Here is a 20730-nt window from a genome sequence, read left to right as displayed (position 1 = left end):
TGAGGGAGGCGGAGCGTAAGTCCACAACACCAAACCCCTGACGGTGGTTGGTTGGAACACTGTTTGTTTTTCTGTGGAATAGTTGATAGCACCGATTGTTTTTTTTGGCATTTCTCGGACCCTAGGCTGACCAGAGAGACGCGTTTTTTTTACAGTCGATTTATGGGGCAGGCAGCGAGTGGATCGTGAAGAAAGGTCAGCTGAATTTGACACTTTATGTTTTAGGCTTGAAATCGCTGATACAACATTTAAGTCTTATTTTGATGTAAGAAAGTGGTTATATCTAAGTGTGTTGTTTACTTACTTATTTAAATTAGTCTTCCCATTAATGCCATTATATAACGCCAGACTGATTCGCAAAAACTTATCATCATATCGTGATGTTGCCACGTGACTTTCACCCATTCATTCTCAATTACCCCCCAGAAAACTCACCGCACGCTTTAGGGGGTCTGTTAAAACTCAGTGGCCGCAGGGGAGGCAGGAGAGACAGCCGTGATAGACATACGATTAAAAACAGTCCAAATGGTGAAAAGGGTCCATTCACTTTCATTGTATGGAAAATTGCATCTTGAACATTCTGCTCAATATCTCTTTTTGTGTTTCACGAAAGAAAGTCAGTCAAACTGGTTTCAAACCACATGAGGGTGAGAAAATGATCACAGTAGTGATCCTTAAACTTCGAGTACGCTGGAAGACTGCCTATACTGAATTACCGAAGGGAAACAGCGGTTGTTTCTTAGAGGACTGCGGTTTTGCAGAAGTTTGACCACGACTTTTGCGAGCGAAAGAGAGGGAGCAACAATCTTGGAGAACGTCCTGTTCTTCAAGTAGTGCAATTGTGCAATTGCACTGCAAAACACACATTTTGTTTATGCTTTTTCAATTCACCAGAGAGAGAGATATGCACAAAGTTTCTTTGAACCCGAGGTAAATACATTCTTTCTCAGCTCCTCCATACATTCCTCACAATATTTACCATAGCTTCACAGCTCTGTCTGAGAGCTGGACGCGAGCCAGGAGCGGAGGCGAACACGTCGCCACGTGCAGCGCAGCCTGATGGGGGAAGTAACATGCATGTGCTTTTGACGCATTTAACATTTGTCGCCCGTTTGTTCATGTGCATGCAGGAGAACAACAACAACACTTTTCTAAATTCCTGACCTTTGCCCCTTTTCTTGATTCGTGTTTGTGCCGAAATCCAAGTGCAGAATGTTACATGCAAATGGTGCATGTCATATTGCTTCTTATCCCGAATGAATGGTGGATTTGCATTGATAATGATAACACAAATGTTTTGGCTCACGACTAATCGGCTCCTAGCACCACATCAGTGGAAAAAATCTGACTTAGTCTATTTGGCAATGAGCTAATGCTTTTATTCAGCATAATTTTCGGGAAACGGACAAAGCCCAGTGCTGTCCAACAAGAACAAAGCAAACGAGCAGCTGGAAATGCAATAAACAACTCAGCCTTCAGACGCTCCCAGACCCTCCAAATGTGTTCGAGGTATAGTGCAAACCAAAACAAGTGTATTTCAAGTCATAAACAAGGTCAAGAAATTAGTTGTTTTTTCGTCTGCACGAATGTCGGGATATTTTTGGAGGTTCCTTGGCTGTAAGAGTAGCCTCTTGAACTGCCCCTCAAGTTTCCTTGGTTTCCATGAAGTCCCCGGGCTTCATAGCAAACTGATCCGCCCGTGCGAAGTCAACAAGGGTCTCACACCCAGATGCACAGCCTTGAACGTCATGTCTCCATGTAAGGAAGCCTCTCTAAGGACAGATAGACGCAAATATCACTGCTGATTTGTTTGTGCAATGTAATGTAGTGTCTTCTTTTCATTTCCAGTGTTTTCTTTTGCTCTTTATAGACATATTTGCTTGTAAGACATATTTAGGAGATCATTGACTTGCAAAATTCGTTTTATCTTTAAAGCAGAAACCTAACATTTCTTGAGTGACTGAGTGTTGTTACACCTGTTAAACAGGATTGTAGCCTACTTTTATGCCAAACATACTGTTTACAGATGCTATTTTAGGAGAGATTCTCTGTTTGTTTTACAACTTGTCTAACTTCTAGCCCTCTAATCTGAGTTTCTAATCTTGATTTGGGCTTTTTCTGTACATATCTAGTATTAAATTACTGGGTTATCAGTCACATATCAGTTTAGCAGATACAGTCAACATAAAAAAATTGTTATTTAGCCTACTTACACATTTTGGGTTCCACTTCCATGCTTGTAGTTGTTTTTAAACTTGTATTAGACAGATTTTGTATTCACAGTTTTTTGCATCTAGTGCATGAACGCTGCATTACATACGTCATATTTAAAGAAGTTAGATTTCAAACCACTTATCAAGAGCTGAATTCCTTTTAAACATAAGAATGAGTTCTGTGAGAATGGTACAGAAGCCTGTTTCTGCCACTGAATAAAAAATGCAAACAAGGTAATTGTGACTTTTAATCTAACAATTCTGACTTTTTCCCCTCACAATTGTGAGTTATAAAGTCTGAATTGCAAAATATACACTCGCAATTCTGAGAAATGAAGCCAGAATTGCGTTTTACAAACTCGCAATTCCAAATTATAAAGTCTGAATTGCGAGATACAAACTCGCATTTGCGAGACAAAATTCAGAATTGCGAGTTTATATCTTGCAATTCTGACTTTTTAACTCGCAACTGAGTTTATATCACACAATTCTGTGAAATAAAGATGCAATTCTGAGATATTAAGACAGAATTGCATGATATAAACTCGCAGCAACTTGCAAGTTATAAGGTCTGAATTGCGAGATACAAACTCGCATTTGCAAGAAAAGTCTTTCTCTTGCAATTATGATTAATAACTCTCAGTTGTAAGTTTACATAACGCAATTCTGAGAAGGAGTTTATATCACACAATTATGAAAAAAATATCTGAATTGTATCTTGCAATTCTGATTTTATAACTTGCAATTGTGAGTTTATATCATGCAGTTCTAAGAAATAGTCAGAATTTTGAGTTTATATCTTGCAATTCTAAGCAAAATTCTGAATTTTGAGTTCATATCTCGCAACTCAGACTTTATAACTTGCTATTGTGAGTTTATATCATGCAATTCTGAGGAAAAAAATATCTGAATTTTTACTTTATACCTTGCAATTCTGACTCTATAACACAATTGTTTATTTCACGTGATTCTGAGAAAAAACATCAGAATTTTTCGTTTATACCTTGCAATTCTGACTTAATAAGACAACTGTGAATTTATATCACGCTATTCTGAGAAACAATTTTGATTTTGAGTTTATATCTCGCAATTCTGAACCTATAACTTGCAATTGTGAGTTTATATCACACAATTCAAAGAAAACGTGAGAATTTTGAGTTTATATCTTGCAATTCTAAGCAAAATTCACAATTTTGAGTTCACATCTCGCAATTCAGACTTTATAACTTGCTATTGTGAGTTTATATCACGCAATTCTGAGAAAAAAAATCTGAATTTTGAGTTTATATCTCGCAATTCTGAACTTATAACTTGCAATTGTGAGTTTATATCACACAATTCTAAGAACAAGTCAGAATTTCGAGTTTATATCTCACAATTCTGACTTTATAACACAATTGTGAGTTTATATCATGCGATTCTGGGAAAAAGAAACTCACAACTAAGTTTATATTATAAAATTCTGAGAAGAAAAATCAGATTTGTGAGTACCTTGCAATTCTGATTATACAACTCACAATTGCGAGTTTGTATCACGCAATTCTGAGAAAAAAAGTCAGAATTGTATCTTGCAATTCTAACAATATAACTCACAATTGTGAGTTTATCACGCAATTCTGAGAAAAAAAAGGCAGAATTGTGAGTTTACACTTCACAATTCTGACTATATAACTCGCAATTGCAAGTTTATATCACGCAATTCTGAGAAAAATAGTCGCTATAACCTTTTTTTATTGTTTATTCAGTGGTGGAAACGGGCTTCCATACAAATGTCTATGAAATCGTTATCAAAATCTAATAACCTTACCTACGTCAGAAACTAGTTTTCTTTTCGGCTGACATCAGCATTCCCTGTTATTTAAACTCCTCCCATCGAACAACCTGTCAATGTCAAATTTAATCTAACCAAGTTCTGATTTATAAAACCAGGCCCTGCCTATATTTTCCCCCACTGAATATCTTGTTTGACCCATTTATAAGAAAGATAAAGAGAAAGAGAAAGAGACATTAAATCAACAGGCGAATCAGCAAACTTTACACAAGCACACGCAGGTGTAGGCCTGTATACAACACTATCGATTGTGAAATAGCAGGGCATCTGCAGTCTCGTGTGCTTTTGTTAGCCATGAGCTCAAAGGTCTTTAAATTGTCACAAAGGGAAAAATAAAGAGCCTTTGTAATGTGCCTCGGTTTTATTGTGCAGGTTTTTAATGATAAGTGGTTTTATATTGCCATGTTTAAATAATAAGAACTAGTTTATTGTTTTCCAGTACAAAATGTGTGTTAATGGCAATCAAGAGAACACCGTTCAACAACGCTGTGTATTTAGAGACAATTGCCCTTCAGCAAATACTGTTCTTTTGTATTTACATCTTATCTGTTTGTCTGTACCATTCTAGCTGCATAAGAGTATATTTGTGTTTGAAATACAGCCTTCAGTGTCATTAATATAAAACATGAGAAGGTTTCTTAACACAGCATGAGGGTAAACTAGTGACTTGCAAGAGAATGGGAACTCCAGTTACGAATCAGTAATCATTTGCAGAGTTTTAGTTCCTGTTTCAGTTGTTCATGTTACGTTATAGGATTATAAAATAATAAAAAACCCTGCGGGATGTACTCAATAAAAATAAAACGCATTCCTTTTAAAGTTTATGACATGCGATTACATTTAAACAAGTTGAGTCAGGCTTACGTTATGCTGGTGCAAGTTTGCATTTTAAAATAATAATACAAATCGGTGTATTTATTACATTGGGCATTACTTCTTAATGTTTCTAATGAAAGTTTCAACGTGTTATATGAAAAATAAACATGAATAATAATACATAATACATGATTTAACTTTGTTCCCAAAAGTTTTTTTTCTTCTCCTGAAGTTCACATAACAGTGAGTGTTCTTGAAAAATGATGGGATTTCATAAGAATGAAGGCTTTTTAGAAGGAAAAAGGACAATCAGCGCCTCAGGCTCCACTTATATATAGTAAAAGCTCAACCGCCCAGGAAAATTGCTGTACTGTTTTGACATTCTCATGGATGGAAAACACAACTTTTTATGACAAATGTAACTGTATATGAGTTATGAACTCTAGACGCACTTTCCAAGTACTGTATTTCCAGCTATAACTTTGTTGTTCTAAGCAAATATGTTGCTTAAGCTTGTAAAAATATTAACATTATAAATAAATATGCTAGCTATTATAAATATTATAATTATTTCCGATATAGGACTGAGTTTTGACACAAATTTCACAGTTTGATTCGATTCACAGGCTTGAGACACAACGTTGATAGTTTTGGATATCAAGTTCAGTACGTGCCAAATTTTCTTAAGAAAAAATCTCTCAACTAATGCTCTAAAATATACACGAGAGTTAACAGATTTTTATACAAAAGCTTAAATTGTTTTTATAGTAATAAAGTTACAATTCCATAATGATATTTGTACTGCAGTTTTTGATATGTGACCCTGGACCACAAAACCAGACTTAAGCAGAACAGGTATATTTGCAATAGACAAAAATACATTGCATGGGTCAAAATGAGCAAAATGCTCCTCTCTAGAGTTAATTTCTCTAGCCGACTAACGAGTTTATGATAACCGAATATGTCTTTCTGAGGTAAATATGAAGTTACGTGACATTGTTTACAAGCTGTTATATTGACGTCTTTACGCGGTTAAAACGCTGATTGAACGATTCTAGAGACAGGATACGATTTCGGTAAGTTGTAGGCTTTCTTTTAACATACCTTTGGATGTTTATTCAGGTTTATTTCGCGCTGAAACTAGTATTAAGCCAGAGGAGACGATCAGTTCCCGCTTACGCTTCTTAAACTTGAGGCGTACAGCGATCCACAGATTAAACAGCGCCAAAACGGCATTTATGTTTAAAGGAGAAGTTCACTTCCAGAACAAAAATTTACAGAAAATTTACTCACCCCCTTGTCATCCAAGATGTTCATGTCTTTCTTTCTAAAGTCATAAAGTAACTGTTTTTGAGGAAAACATTTCAGGAATAATACATGTAGTGGACTTCTATGGTGCCCGCAAGTTTGAACGTCCAAAATGCAGCTTCAAAGGGCTCTAAACGACCCCAACCAAGGAATAAGGGTCTTATCTAACAAATAAAAAATCTAAAAATAAATCGACAATTTCTATACTTTTTAACCTTAAATGCTCATCTTCTCTAGCTCTGCGTGAACTCTGTGCAATCGTGCAAAATTTTTGTTCTGGAAATGAACTTCTGTAAATATTATAATAAAATGGAGAGAATTTGAAACCTGAGACTTTTTTAATATCAAAAGTAACAAAGCACAAAGCTTATTGTGATTTTTTTGGATGAAAGTTGCGTTATAATGTTCGTTCAGTATCTGAAAACTGCCTGGGATTTCAGCTCTATTCCAAAATCGTATGCAATAACACCACACTCAAATGTATTTTTCTTTCTTTTTTTATTTACTTAAAAGTGATTAACAAAAATATACTTGTCACAAATTTCAACAACAAAAATCTATAAAGTACATTCATTCAAAATGAGTGCCATAAACAATCATTGTGTTTAAACCTGAAGTTACACTTTCATAATCTGGAAATGAAGCAAGTCTGTGGTATTTTTGGAATGTCTGTAAGGACACTTCAGGGAGTCGTAACACTAGGAAAGCTTAACGTGACATAATCCCTGTGGTCGTTCATTGTTTCTTCTAAAACAACAACAAAAAAGGCACCTTGGATACACATGGCTCTGCATTTTCCCCCATTATTTGTAAAGCTAACTGTCACAGGCTGCTCTAGCCCTGCATAACATTTCCTCATGAAGAAAAACAAAGGCTTTGCTCAAAAGTTATCCATTCAGCAAGACATCAAGACCTTCCAGGTCAGGAGCAAAATGAAACTTATCCACTCCAAGAGTGGGGGGAAAAGATTTTCTACTTCCAGGATTTGCAATTTCCCCCACGTCATTTCCTTAAAGCTGTAGGTTTTCCCTTTTGCATAGAATTACCTATTCACATGATCTCTTAGGCTAACATCAGCACCAAATGAGACGTACATGACGGTGGTTTCGGGAGAGGACGGCATCACAAGCCTGCTAGAATCTAAGGTGGCAAACTGCAGCTGGTTAAGAGGAACTCAGCCCTCGTTCACAGCAAAGTAAGGCACTATGGGTAGCATCTCACCCATAACTTTTTAGTGATCATGCCCAAAATTCCCTGATTCTACGTACAATCGTTCTAGGCACAGACCAGAGTCCGGTCGCTCTTTGGGACACAAACGTGGGCAGAACCTTTGTTCGCCCCCCGGGTACTGAATGTCCTCTTTGTTTAATGAAAGCGCTCGGCCTCGCCTAGTCCAGACATCGCCTCCTCTCTCGGCCCCGCTACAGGAAGCACAGATGCGAACGGCTCGAACAAGTGCCAATCTCAGTCTCAGAGAGGCGTCCGGGAGAATCAATTCTCGGCTTTGTTTCAAACATCAGGTGATGCTCAGAAGGCAGAGAGTTCAACAGGTCATGCAGCGAGGACGCATGGTGAAGGGCTGAGGGTTTGGATCCACCTGAAGAGAGAGAAAATAAAGAGTGATCAGAACATTTCCAATAGGACACGTTTATAAAAGTACCAGACTCATTTGTCAGCGATTCGTATTTTATTTTGGCCAATTTTGTGCAATTGTGTTTTGAAGTCACAAATACAAGTCACAATTATAATATATAACATGCGGTTATTAAAAAAAAAGTGAAGTCAAAAGACAATGCTAAAGGGTAAAAAGTGGACAAAAATAATTATATATAATTTTATATATAGCAAGAAAAAAAAGTGAAAAACCACTTTTGTACAATTGGGAGATATAATGTTGCAAATTAGTAGTAGTAATTACAATTTATAGCCTGCAATTATTCAAAAGAACATCATAAGACAAACTTGCAATTGAGACTTGTTTTAAAGTTTCGTCTGATTTTGTTTGATAACTTTTCAGTCTCAGCAGAGACTGGCTTCCAAACATTTTAGTTTTTTGTTCGATAAACTTTAAGCCTCTTCTGATGTAAAAACCTAAATTTTGAGATTACATTTTAGATAATGTTAAATACATATTATACAACATATTTACTTTTTTGTACTCTAAGGCGAAAACTAATTTTAGTTTTTTGTCTGATGTATAAATCTAAGTTGCAATAGTGATATTAAAACCACTTTTGTACAATTGGGAGATATAAATTTGCTAATTAGTAGTAGTAATTACAATTTATAGCCTGCAATTATTCAAAAGAACATCATAAGACAAACTTGCAAATTAGTCTGATTTTGTTTAATAACTTTTCAGTCTCAGAAGAAGCTGGTTTCCAAACATTTTAGTTTTTTGTTTGATAAACTTTAAGCCTCTTCTGATGTAAAAAAAAGAAGAAAAAAGTGATATTTTGAAATGTATTCTAACATTTCATTTTATTTGTATTTATTTGTTTACTTTTTACTCTGAGGCAGAAACGAGCTTCCAAACATTTTCGTTCGATAAAATTTTTTTGTCTCTCTTCTGATGTAAAAAGCTAGGTTGCAATTATGATATTAAAATCACAATGTACAATTGGGAGATAAAAAGATGCAAATTAGTAATTATGATATAACCTGCAATTATTGAAAAGAATGTCAAAAGACATTAACTTGACAGATAAAAAGTGATATTTTGAGATTTATTTTAACTTTTCATTTAACTTTTTTTTTTTTTTAATTTACTCTGAGGTAGAAACAGGTGTCCAAACATTTTCGTTTTTTGTTCGATAAACATTTGTGTCTTTTCTGGTGTAAAATCTAGGTTTTACACATATTATATAATATAACCTATTAAATGCATAATACATAACTTATTTTTTTGTACATGCTTCCAAATTTTTGTTTTGTGTGCAATGAACAATTGAGCCTCTTCTGATGTGATATTTGCATCACATTGTACAATTGGCAGATATAATGTTGCAATTTTTAAGTAGTAATTTATGATATATAACCTGCAATTATTGAAAACATCAGAAGACATTAACTTGCAAGATAAAAAGTGATATTTTAATAATTATTGCAACTTTTCATTTTATTTAATTATTTTTTTTACTCTGAGGCAAAAAGGGGCTTCCAAACATTTTTGTGTTTTGCTCAAGAAACATTTGAGTCTTTTCTGAGATTACATATTACACATATTATGCAAAATTTCATATTATACAACACACATAGTATTTTCTTGTACTCTGAGGCAGAACAGGCTTCCAAATGTTTTTTGTGTGTGTGTGATAAACTACTTTTGTGCCTTGTCTGATGTAAAAATCTAGGTTGCAATTGTGATATTAAAACCTCTTTCTACAATTGTGAAAATATAACATTGCAAATAAACTTAGCGATATTTATAACTTTTTGTAAGATTTATTTTAGCATATTTTATTTATTTTTTAATCTGAGGTAGAAAACAGGCTTTCAAACATTTTAGTTTTTTGTTTAATAAGCATTTTTGGGCCTCTTCTGATGTAAAAATGTATAACTACACATATTACACAATATTGCATTTTAAATGCATATTATAACAACATATTTGCTTTTTTGTACTCTTGAGGCAAAAAACTAATTTGAGTCTGATGTATAAATCTAGGCTGCAATTGTGATATTAAAACCACTTTTGTACAATTGGGAGATATAATGTTGCAACTTAGTAGTAGTAATTACGATTTATAGCCTGCAATTATTCAAAAGAACATCATAAGACAAACTTGCAATTGAGACTTGTTTTAAAGTTTCGTCTGATTTTGTTTGATAACTTTTCAGTCTCAGCAGAGACTGGCTTCCAAACATTTTAGTTTTTTGTTCGATAAACTTTAAGCCTCTTCTGATGTAAAAACCTAAATTTTGAGATTACATTTTAGATAAAGTTAAATACATATTATACAACATATTTACTTTTTTGTACTCGGAGGCGAAAACAAATTTTTTGTCTGATGTATAAATCTAAGTTGCAATAGTAATATTAAAACCACTTTTGTACAATTGGGAGATATAATGTTGCAAATTAGTAGTAGCAATTACGATTTATAACCTGCAATTATTCAAAAGAGCATCATAAGACAAACTTGCAAATTCATCTCAGCAGAAGCTGGCTTTCAAACATTTTAGTTTGATAAACTCTTCTGATGTAAAAACCTAGGTTTTGATATTACATTGTTAAACACATATTATACAACATAGTTACTTTTTTGTACTCTGAAGGCAAAACAGGCTATCAAACATTTGAGTTTTTTGTTCAACATGCAACTTTAGGGCCTTTCCTGATTTAAAAATCTTGACAAAACCAGTTGAAAACCACTGTCTGATACACAAACACAATCTCGCATGTAACCGTCTGCTCACCTCGCTGTACACCGGAGGTGGGCGCAATCTGAACTCCTGCACGTAGGCCATGAAGGAGCGCTGCAGCACGCTGCTGAGATCTTCCTCAGGCTGGACTGCTGTGGAGTTCTGAACCGCTTCCTCCTCTGACACAACAGAGCTGTAATCTGGAGGAGCTGTGGTTAAAAAAAAAAACCAAAACAAAACTCAAATTGAGTGACTTATTTCACAATATGAGGTCGCTTTCAAGATGATGAAAGTGAACGAAACCCGGGGTTGGGCATATACGTACGCTCAGGCTGCTCAGGGATGGCCATGCGAAGCCACTCCATGTTCACGCTGTACTGGCTGCTGACGCTAGACGTGCGACTGCCAAACGGATGCAAAGGAATGGTGCCCATAACCAAAGGAAGCTCTAGGGAAAGCTTGGACGTCCCAGGAACGTCAACGCACACCTGTGAACACAAAGACATGTTTAGTAAGATCATCCTTTCAGCTTTGGTAAAAAAAGTAGCTTGAAGGTTTCAAAACTCACCCTGAGCATGTATTCCACTTTAATAATGCGACACTGCAGGATGGACGGCCCAACAGGAGGGATTTTGATGGCTCGGCCGTGCCACGTCTCCCTACGGCGTGCGCCGACTATGTCCCCGCACAATGTGGCCACCACAGCTCGCTTCTGCTTCATGGTGCCCCTTGCGATGAAGGTCTGCGTCTGGGTGATGTACGCTTTGGGAACTACGGAGCGTGACGTGGAGTTATCGAATTCAGCGAAGACTGGAATCACTTCACCTGGTGTGTAGCCCTTGCGGTCGATCTTCGCCGTGATTGACACCTGCCCGCAGTTGCGGTACCAAGTGCGGGCCATCTTCTCTTTGGTTCCAGCTTGAGGTGCCTGAGGTAAAAACTGCGAATTAGTTTGAACGCCACCAGAACTATAAACCAAAATTGATAACTCAAAAACTATCCAACGCTCTTACCAGTAAACTTGGTGTGTTGATGTCAATAGGCTCGATAACGGTAAACTCCTTCTTGATCTTCTTGACGGTGGCCCATGGGCGATGCAGCTTAACCTTCACCCAGTATCGAATACTTCCGTGCTTGCCTTCAAAAGACGTCACTAAAGTTCTGCGAGACGAAACACTTACATTAACACTTACATCCTTGTGAAAGCTTTTCACCTTTTATATGAACTGATAAAGAATGAAACACTTACTCTTCTGGTAGCTGGAAACTGAAAGGGTATTCATGTCTCCCGGCAGACAGGACTGTCAGTTCACCATTATCTGGAGGGGAACAACGTAAAGAAACATGATTGCACCAATAAATCATACAAACACAACGCTAAGGGCATAAATATCAAAACTGTGTCATAGCACGAGACAAAGCATCAACTGCGATTGTGGGTCAGAAATGAGTGACCCTGGACCACAAAACCAGTCAATTTTTCGAAATTGAGATTTATGCATCATCTCAAAGCAAGCTTCGCATTGATGTATAGTTTGTTAGGATAGGGCGATATTTCAACAAATTTGGGTGCAAAAAAATCTAAATATTAAGAGAATTGCCTTTAAAGCTGTCTTTAGTTCTTAGCAAAGCATACTACTAATCAAAAATGAAGTTTTGATATATTTATGGTAGGAAATGTACAAAATATCTTCACGGAACATGATTTTAATATCCTAACCATTTTGGCATAAAAGAAAAATTAATAGTTTTGACTCATGCAATGTCTTTTTGGCTATTGCTACTCAAGACTGTAAGGTTTTGTGGTCTAGAGGTTAGTTAATAAAGACGTGAAGTAAAACTTTGTCTAAAATGCTTCTCATTTAACCACAGCCTCTTGAATACTGCACAGCATAATAATTCGTTTAACCTACACATTAACCAATCTGCTTTCGTAGCAAGATGTAAAGGTACAGGTTCACTCACATTTAAACATGCGTGAAAACAATGTCAAATAACGTGTTTGTTCGATTAAAAACGGTATATTTAGTAGACTGTTAACACGAATGCAGGGATATCAGATTAATCAGTGAAGTATCGATTCCTTCGAGTCAAAATTAATATGTTCGGTTAATCCAACTGAAAAACACATCTGAGTGGTTCGTTATCGAGTTCTTTTGAATCAATGGTCTTGTTGAATAATTAACATTAACTGGAAGATAATTGTAATGCTCTTGTAACAGCTTCAAACGCTTTTTACTTTCATTTTAGTGAAACGAATACTCAATGTGTTTTTTTAAATCACGTCCCACGGGTTTAGAAGGACGTGAGGGTGAATAATAATACAAATATTGTTTTTGTTTTTGTGTAAACTCCTTTGAGTGTCGACTCAACAGCTCGACTGAAAGTCGAAAACAAGTCTGAACTCTCTTGCAGGCGCAAGTCTCTGGCTATGAATGACTGACCTGCCTGCAGCAGAACCTCTCTCTGGTTCAGGTACTCCACTTCATCGCTGTAGTTCTGCGTGTAAGCCGTGCTGGACCCTGCGCTTCTAGACTCGGTCCAGTGAACTTTAGCGAAACCTTCTGCATGCAACTTCAGCGACTCGACTTTGCTCTCCGCCGAGAGCTCCAGCACAACCTTCCCTGAGACAACATCTCCACTGCTGAACACCGGAGGACAGTCCATCTCCGGAGAATCAAACACTATGTCGAACTTTTTCAGCTTGTCGAAAATCATCTTTGGTCTTTGCAAAAGTTTTCCCAAGTGCAGTCCCTAAACTAAGTCGAAGTCAGTCGAACAAAGAGCGAGAGGGTGCATTCAAGTGCAAGGAAGCTGCTCTTCCTTCAGGTTCAAAACAAAACTGAAGCTGTGCATGTTCCCTGGTCGGCCTTTAACTCGTGTGGGCGGTCTTTCTGATTTTATTATGTAAGGCCTATGGCAGGAATCGCTGCCTGCTCATAAACATCTTAAATGGGTGTGGATGGAGAGCTCGGATGATTGATGCTTACAGGTTCTTAGACAAAAACAAGCTGACTGAGCATGCCCGAACCAGAGGAACCTCCCCGAGAAGAAGTTCAGGAAAACAAAAACGGGTTCTTTCTGTGCTGTTGTGCTACTTTCTCAATCACTTTTTTAAAGATGCGCACATGCAAACTTCCTTTGCCTATATATATATATATATATATATATAAACACAAACAAGTTAAACTAAAGCCATTTCAATCGTTATATAATAAAATAAACAAGCGACTTTGCAAAAAAGACAGTAGGCTATGAACTAACAAAACTATTAGGTGCAAAGGACTTTTCACAGACTGTTTTAAAGACCAAAACAACTTGGTTCTTCGTTAGCAGCGAAATAGAGTTCACGTGTCGCCCTCTCGTGGACTAGTTTTTCACCCTAGCACACTTCTCAGTGTGGTTTGTTTTCCATCTAGTGGTTGAAGACTGAACTTACAACGTGAGGACTGTCCACTGATCTATAATAGAGAACTGGATTGCTCATGACGTCATAAAAATGAAGCCACCGCGCCGCCATATTAGTATTCCCTAGTATTCGCATACATTCCATTGAATGAATAGGAAACTATACGATTTTATTGAGAAAACATCACATAACAAGTCAGTGTTTTTATACCTGAAGTCTCACTGTACATTTTCACAATGCAAACGTCCTAAGCATGTAAACGGTTAATGTTGGGAATTCCCTCTGCTTATTAAAAATGTACGTTCATAGCCTACATTACAGTCGCGTACATCAGATAAACAAACATCATACGATCTCAGTACAGTTATTCACGGTTTATGTCATTTTGTTGTTTATATTCGTACAGTAGACTAACTGCATGTTTCAACAATATTTAACAGTAACGTTATTCATTTTGAAGCAGGTAATGATTTGTTCGTTAAATTAACAATTAATTCAACATACACAGCATTTTACTCAGATGGAAACGGTAATGTTAGTAAATTATTACAGAATTTGCTGATCTGAAGAGTCTGAAATAGATGTTGCTCAATCAGGCACATTAAAAATACACACCATGACTCGGAGAACACCGCTGACTACAAATGGTAACTTACGGACTTAAATTTCAAAGATTTGAATTTCAATATAACGAGCAATATAGTAACAGAGACTTGTATTATTTACTGTATAATCGAATCAATTTCAGATACTAATACCAGATATATGGTACTGTGTATTATTTCCTGCATAATTAGGTAACGTTACATAAAGAAATATATTCAGTGTTGGATCAGTTACCCGTCTCTGTAAGTGCGCAGCTGACAACGCCCACCTGAACGATTTCAATATATCGCTTATCCAGCCCGAAAAGACCATAAACATTCCAGAAAACATCTTAAGTAAAATTAATTTACATACACATATCCTAAAAACTAATCCTGTGTGAAAGATACGCTTCAAATCGGGTGATTTTAGGTCAGCAATTTACATGTGACTCAATGGCGCTCTCTGCAGGTAGGGAATAGTAAGATGGCGGATCGAACACTTCCGGTGGCTTCACTGCCTAACGGCAGTTTAGAACGCAATGAGCAATCCAGTCATTATATAGATCAGTGGGACTGTCACGTCTGTGCTGCCAAGACACAAGCTGTTTATTTAGATAATGATAAGCAATGCTGGCCATGCGATCTTTCGAACTGACACTGCAGTATGTAAACACGTACCAAAACTGTGTAACATATCCACAGCTATGGAAAGATCTGTGGCGTTCTAGATGCCCACATCGCGAAGGCGTCATATTGTGAAACAAATATGGTATTGTTCATAGAAGATGCCAGTAGTGATACAGTTGACGTCAAATGTGTACATACACCTTGCAGAATCTGCAAAATGTTAATTATTTTAGCAAAACAAGAGGGATCAAACAAAATGCATGTTTTTTTATTTATTTAGTACTGACCTGCATAAGATATTTCACACAAAATATGTTTACATACAAAAGACAATTGTTCATGAGTCCCTTGTTTGTCCTGAACTGCCTGCTGTTCCTCAGAAAAGTCATTTAGGTCCCACAAATCCTTTGTTTTTTAAGCATTTTTGTGTATTTGAACCCTTTCCAGCAATGACTGTATGATTTTGAGATCCATCTTTTCACACTGAGGACAACTGAGGGACATAAGCAACTATTACAGAAGGTTCAAACGCTCACTGATGCTCCAGAAAACAATGCATTAATACTTTTGAACGGAATGAAGATGTGTACATTTTTCTTATTTTGCCTAAATATCCTTTTTTCCCCTTCTATTTAGTACAGCCCTTCAGAATCTGTAACTAAGATACTTAGTTACATGTTTCCCAGAACGCAAAGTAAGTTCAATTTACCCTGATCTTCAAACTCAAAAAGTTTTCACCCTCCAACTCTTAATGCATTGTGTTTCCTTCTGGAGCATCAGTGAGTGTTTGATCCTTCTGTAATAGTTGCATATGAGTCCTTCACTTGTCCTCAGTGTGAAAAGATGGATCTCAAAATCATAGGATTCAAATATACAAAAATGCTGAAAAACCAAAGAATTTGTGGGACCTGAAGGATTTTTCTAAAGAACAGCAGGCAGTTTAACGGTCCAGGACAAACAAGGAACTCGTGAATTATCACTAAACAAAAAAAAAAAAAAAACACAGCTGTGAATCATTCAGGTAACAACACAGTCTTAAGAATCAAGTGTATGTAAACTTTTGAACGGTGGACTATATGTAAATGTCTTTTATGTGAAATATCTGTATTAAGTTTATTCATTTATTTCATTCCAAGTAACAAAAAAATGCTGAAACCGTAAAATCAGCTAAGTCAGTGTCTGAAATGCACATTAGTAATCATATTCCTTAAAGGAGTCTTCTTTGTCAGTTGTGATATCTGACAAAACACTGGCTTTAATGACGGATCTTTCAATCTGTCCGCCGCCTCATTTCTCTTTATCACAGAAGAAAGAGTCTGTTTGCATTCTGATAACCTTTTGTAACTTGAGGGAAAACAAACAAACAAAAAAATTCAGCTCACTACCAATGAAGAAAAATGCAGTGAGAGCACCAATAGTCGACATACAATTTATTTGTAAATAAAAATATTTTTAAAATAAACATTTAAATATCCACTCCAATGAGATTATTTACTTGTCTTTCTCTCATTACTCTAAATAAATTCACAATTGCAGTTAGATGAAATATACACGAGCAGCCGCACTTCACAAGCCAGATGTTTCTCATCGACGGATTAAACCTCAGTTACTGTAATAAAAATGAAATAAAGCCATGTTAGGATTAATGTTAAAAGGAAGTACTGATTTACAGGATATCAGGGAGTGTACTACTGCCCTAAAAAACATTATATAAAGTGATAGTTACGTGTTATGACCTACTAGTTGATTTCAACACATTGTAGGAGTAATTGGCAATTTCTATGCAGTATAATATGGTGTTTCAAAAGTTTACATACACTTGATTCTCAATACTGTGTTGTTACCTGAATGATCCACAGCTGTTTTTTCTTTAGTGATAGTTGTTCACGAGTCCCTTGTTTGTCCTGAACAATTAAACTGCCTGCTGTTCTTCAGAAAAATCCTTCAGGTCCCACAAGATCTTTGGTTTTCCAGCATTTTTGTGAATTTGAACCCTTTCCAGTAATGACTGTATGACTCTGAGATCCATCTTTTCACACTGAGGACAACTGAGAGACTCATATGCGACTATTATACAAGGTTCAAATGCTCACTGATGCTTCAGAAGAAGGTGAAGGGGTGAAAACTTTTTGAATTTGAAGATCAGGGTAAATTTGACTTATTTTGTCTTCTGGGAAACATGCAAGTATCTTCTATAGCTTCTAAAGGGCAGTACTAAATGAAAAAAATATGATATTGAGGCAAAATAAGAAAAATGTAGACATCTTCATTCTGTTCAAAAGTTTTCACCCCCAGCTCTTAATGCATTGTGTTTCCTTCTGAAGCATCAGTGAGCATTTGAACCTTCTGTCATAGTTGCATATAAGTCTCTCAGTTGTTCTCAGTGTGAAAAGATGGACCTCAAAATCATACAGTCATTGTTGGAAAGGGTTCAAAGACACAAAAATGCTGAAAAACCAAAGAATCTGCAGGATTTTTCTGAAGAACAGTGGGCATTTAACTGTTCAGGACTAACAAGGGACTCACAACCCTCACTAAAAAAAATGCCAATTACTATTGCAATGTGAAATCAACTAGTAGGTCATAACACGTAACTATCAAATTATATAATGTTTTTAGAGCCGTAAAACACCCTGATAAACTGTAAATCAGTATGTGCTATTCACATCAGCTCAAGCATGGCTTTGTTTCATTTTAATGACAGTAGCTGAGGTTTTATCACCCTGGTGAGAAACATTTAACTTGTGAAGTGCGGTCGCTTGTGTGTGCTTCATCTAAACAGATGAATGATTAACCAGATCGCACACTTGCTCAGCTTTATCACTTCTGTGCCAGTTGACAAAGGTCACGAAAAAGAAAGCCAGTCATCAGTGAAACTACTGCATGACTGCATGAGCACACTCGCACTCAGCTGCTTTTTATTCCCTTAAAGGGGCCGTTCACTATTTTGTCAATGTTTAGTCACCTCATGCTGTTCCAAACCTATGTGACTGACTTTGTTCATCATTTTTTTAAATGTATTCACAATGAATGCTGAAGATGTGAAGCATCGATAAGGGCATAAATACTTTATATGACCATAGAAATTGTCATCACAATCTATATAAGCCATCTAAAGCCATATAATATGACAGTGAGAAAACACCATTGTGTTATGCACATTATTACTGATTATACTGATATCTTTCCTGAGTCATTGAGGATTTCTGACAAATACATGATAAGAAGCAATTCTTATCCTTATTGGACAAACAATTCATTTGAATTCAAGTCAAAATATACAAAACCAACATGATTGATGCATTCATATTCTGCTCTACAGGCTTTTATACCGATATCCATGGTGAGTTACAATTAATTGTGCATTAATTGAAAAATAGTGTTTTTTTTTGTTTTTGTTTTTACATATTTAATATATTTTGGCTTTTTGTATATGTTGACCAATAAACCAGTCATAAGAGTACTTTTTTTTTCATCTGAAAGCTTTCCATTATTGTATGTAAGCTTTCCATTGATGTATGGTTTGTTAGGATAGAACAATATTTGGCTGAGAAACAGCTTTTCGAAAATCTGAGGGTGCAAAAAAAGCATATTATTGAGAAAATCACCATTAAAGTTGTCTAAATAGTTGTCTAAGTTCTTAGCTATGCATATTACTAATCAAAATGTAAGTGTTGATATTATTTACTACAGGAAATCTACAAAATATCTTCATGGAACATGATCTTTACATAATATCCAAATGTTTTTTGGCATAAAAGAAAAATCCATACAATGTAGGCTACTGTCGGATATTGCTACAAATATACCCGTCCTACTTAAGACTGGTTTTGTGGTCCAGGGTCACAAATAAATATATATGTTTTTATAATAAATTAAACATTATTAATTCTAGTTTTGATCTCTACTAGGCTATTCCATCTACATTTGCATTATTTAGTGTAAATGTAGGGTACTGTAAGATTGGAAATGTATTTTCTTCCCTCTAAAATAAGTTTTTAAATACATTTTGGTATATGAAAGTTCAAACTAAATCTATTTTTGGATTTAAAACAGATTTCATTGGGTTTCATTGTTTACAACATATATTTAAAATTATTTTGGCCAAAGAAAAACTTTCTGTATGGGAAAAAATGAAATAATTTTTTTTTTTTTTGAGTGAACCATCCCTTTTAATATCAAATGAGTTGATAAATTGATGCAAACCTCGGATAAGATGCTGTCTCTTCCTGAAGTAAGTGACCTTGGATGAGTAGTCGTTATAGACGGTGTTCACGCCGACACTGCGGTTTTCCAGCCAGTGGGCTGCGGCGACCCCTCGTCCCAAGACTCTCAGAGCTCGGACTTTGATTTCCCGGCTGAGCTCCAGGACCACCACACCGGTGATCGTCTCTCCGCTGCAGTACACGGTATCCTCCGGACCGTCCAGCTCAAGAGCAAAGAGTGTGATGCTTTGAAAAGCCATAACTGTGATGCATTAAATACAGAGTTTAAGTCAGTTTGTGCATCTCAATAGTTTATTTTAACTCGTCCACAGCGTGGTGCACAACGCTCATTTAAAACGTCGTTTAATCTTAAGTGTTAAGCAACTAAAACGTAGTTTTATAGGTGCTTATAGCAAGGTTAACAAATAGAGGTAGCCTACCTTTCACTTTTAAAACCCGTGCAAGACAAAGTTACAACACACCGTGAGTAAAAGTTAAATGTACACTGTCTGTTGCTTGGAGACCGCCCACTTTCGATTGTGCACCAATAGGAAACAGACATACGCCATTTTAGGTTATAGCCACGCCTATTATCTGCTGTAAATAAATATGACTCCCAAGTAGGGCTCGCTGCAGCCTCCAAGTAGGGCTCGCTGCAGCCTGCGGTGGACATCCAACCCCGCCCACATCCATGTGTGACGTCAGACACCACGCCCACGTCAATGCGTCATCGTGTGACTCCCCTCCCCATCGGTAGCCTTAAAGCGGTGCATTTCAAAATACTTCACGAAATTTATCCATGTAAAGTAGCTCTTTCTAAATTCATGGACATTGATAATACCTGCAGTTTCTGTAACACACACGAGGAAGACTTGTGTCATTTGTTTTATAATTGTGAATTGTCTCTTAGTTTTTGGTCTGATGTTAGCACCTTTCTATTTCTGCAAAGAAATGTTAATTATATGCTTTCTTTAAAAGATGTTATCTGTACTTATTCTCATAAAAGTAAAATGATTGAGTACGTTGTTAACTTTTACATCTTGCAAGGCAAATATTATATTCATAAACAGAAATTTGCTAAATGCATACCAAAATGTAATTTATTTTTATCAGAAATAGAAGTTTTTTTGTCTTTTGTCATTTGTCTTTAAAACAAATGAATACATTTGTTGTTACATTTCACGGAGAACTTTTTTTCCGGTTATGCTCCCACAATATAATTTTTGTATATGTAAGGGAAAAGGAAGAAAATTTGAACTATTGTTTAGTTGTTTCTAGGTTTTAATTTAGTTTTTGTTTATTTATTTACTTTTTATTTATACGTTTATTTATTTATTTTTTTCTCTCTATGGTATTAGTTTTTTTATTT

General features: G+C 36.1%; 1 protein-coding gene across 2 annotated transcripts; it reads right to left on the bottom strand.

The window, feature by feature from the left end:
- Window positions 1-6649: 6649 nt before the first annotated feature.
- arrdc2 (arrestin domain containing 2) lies at window positions 6650-19642 on the bottom strand. Of its 2 annotated transcripts, none has more exons than XM_073825647.1 (7): window positions 19363-19642; window positions 11783-11852; window positions 11547-11694; window positions 11102-11461; window positions 10859-11021; window positions 10588-10742; window positions 6650-7765 (listed from the first exon to the last, which is right to left on the bottom strand). In XM_073825647.1, the coding sequence occupies exons 1-7, from the start codon at window positions 19619-19621 to the stop codon at window positions 7712-7714; spliced, it is 1209 nt and encodes a 402-aa protein (XP_073681748.1). In that variant the 5' UTR covers window positions 19622-19642; the 3' UTR covers window positions 6650-7711. The 2 variants fall into 2 exon arrangements, with proteins under 2 accessions (XP_073681748.1, XP_073681747.1); XM_073825646.1 differs by lacking the exon at window positions 19363-19642 and adding an exon at window positions 12978-13462.
- Window positions 19643-20730: the final 1088 nt, after the last annotated feature.

Source organism: Garra rufa, chromosome 20, assembly GCF_049309525.1.
Source record: "Garra rufa chromosome 20, GarRuf1.0, whole genome shotgun sequence".
NCBI lineage: Eukaryota > Metazoa > Chordata > Actinopteri > Cypriniformes > Cyprinidae > Garra > Garra rufa.
This window is presented reverse-complemented; position numbering and strand designations above follow the sequence as displayed.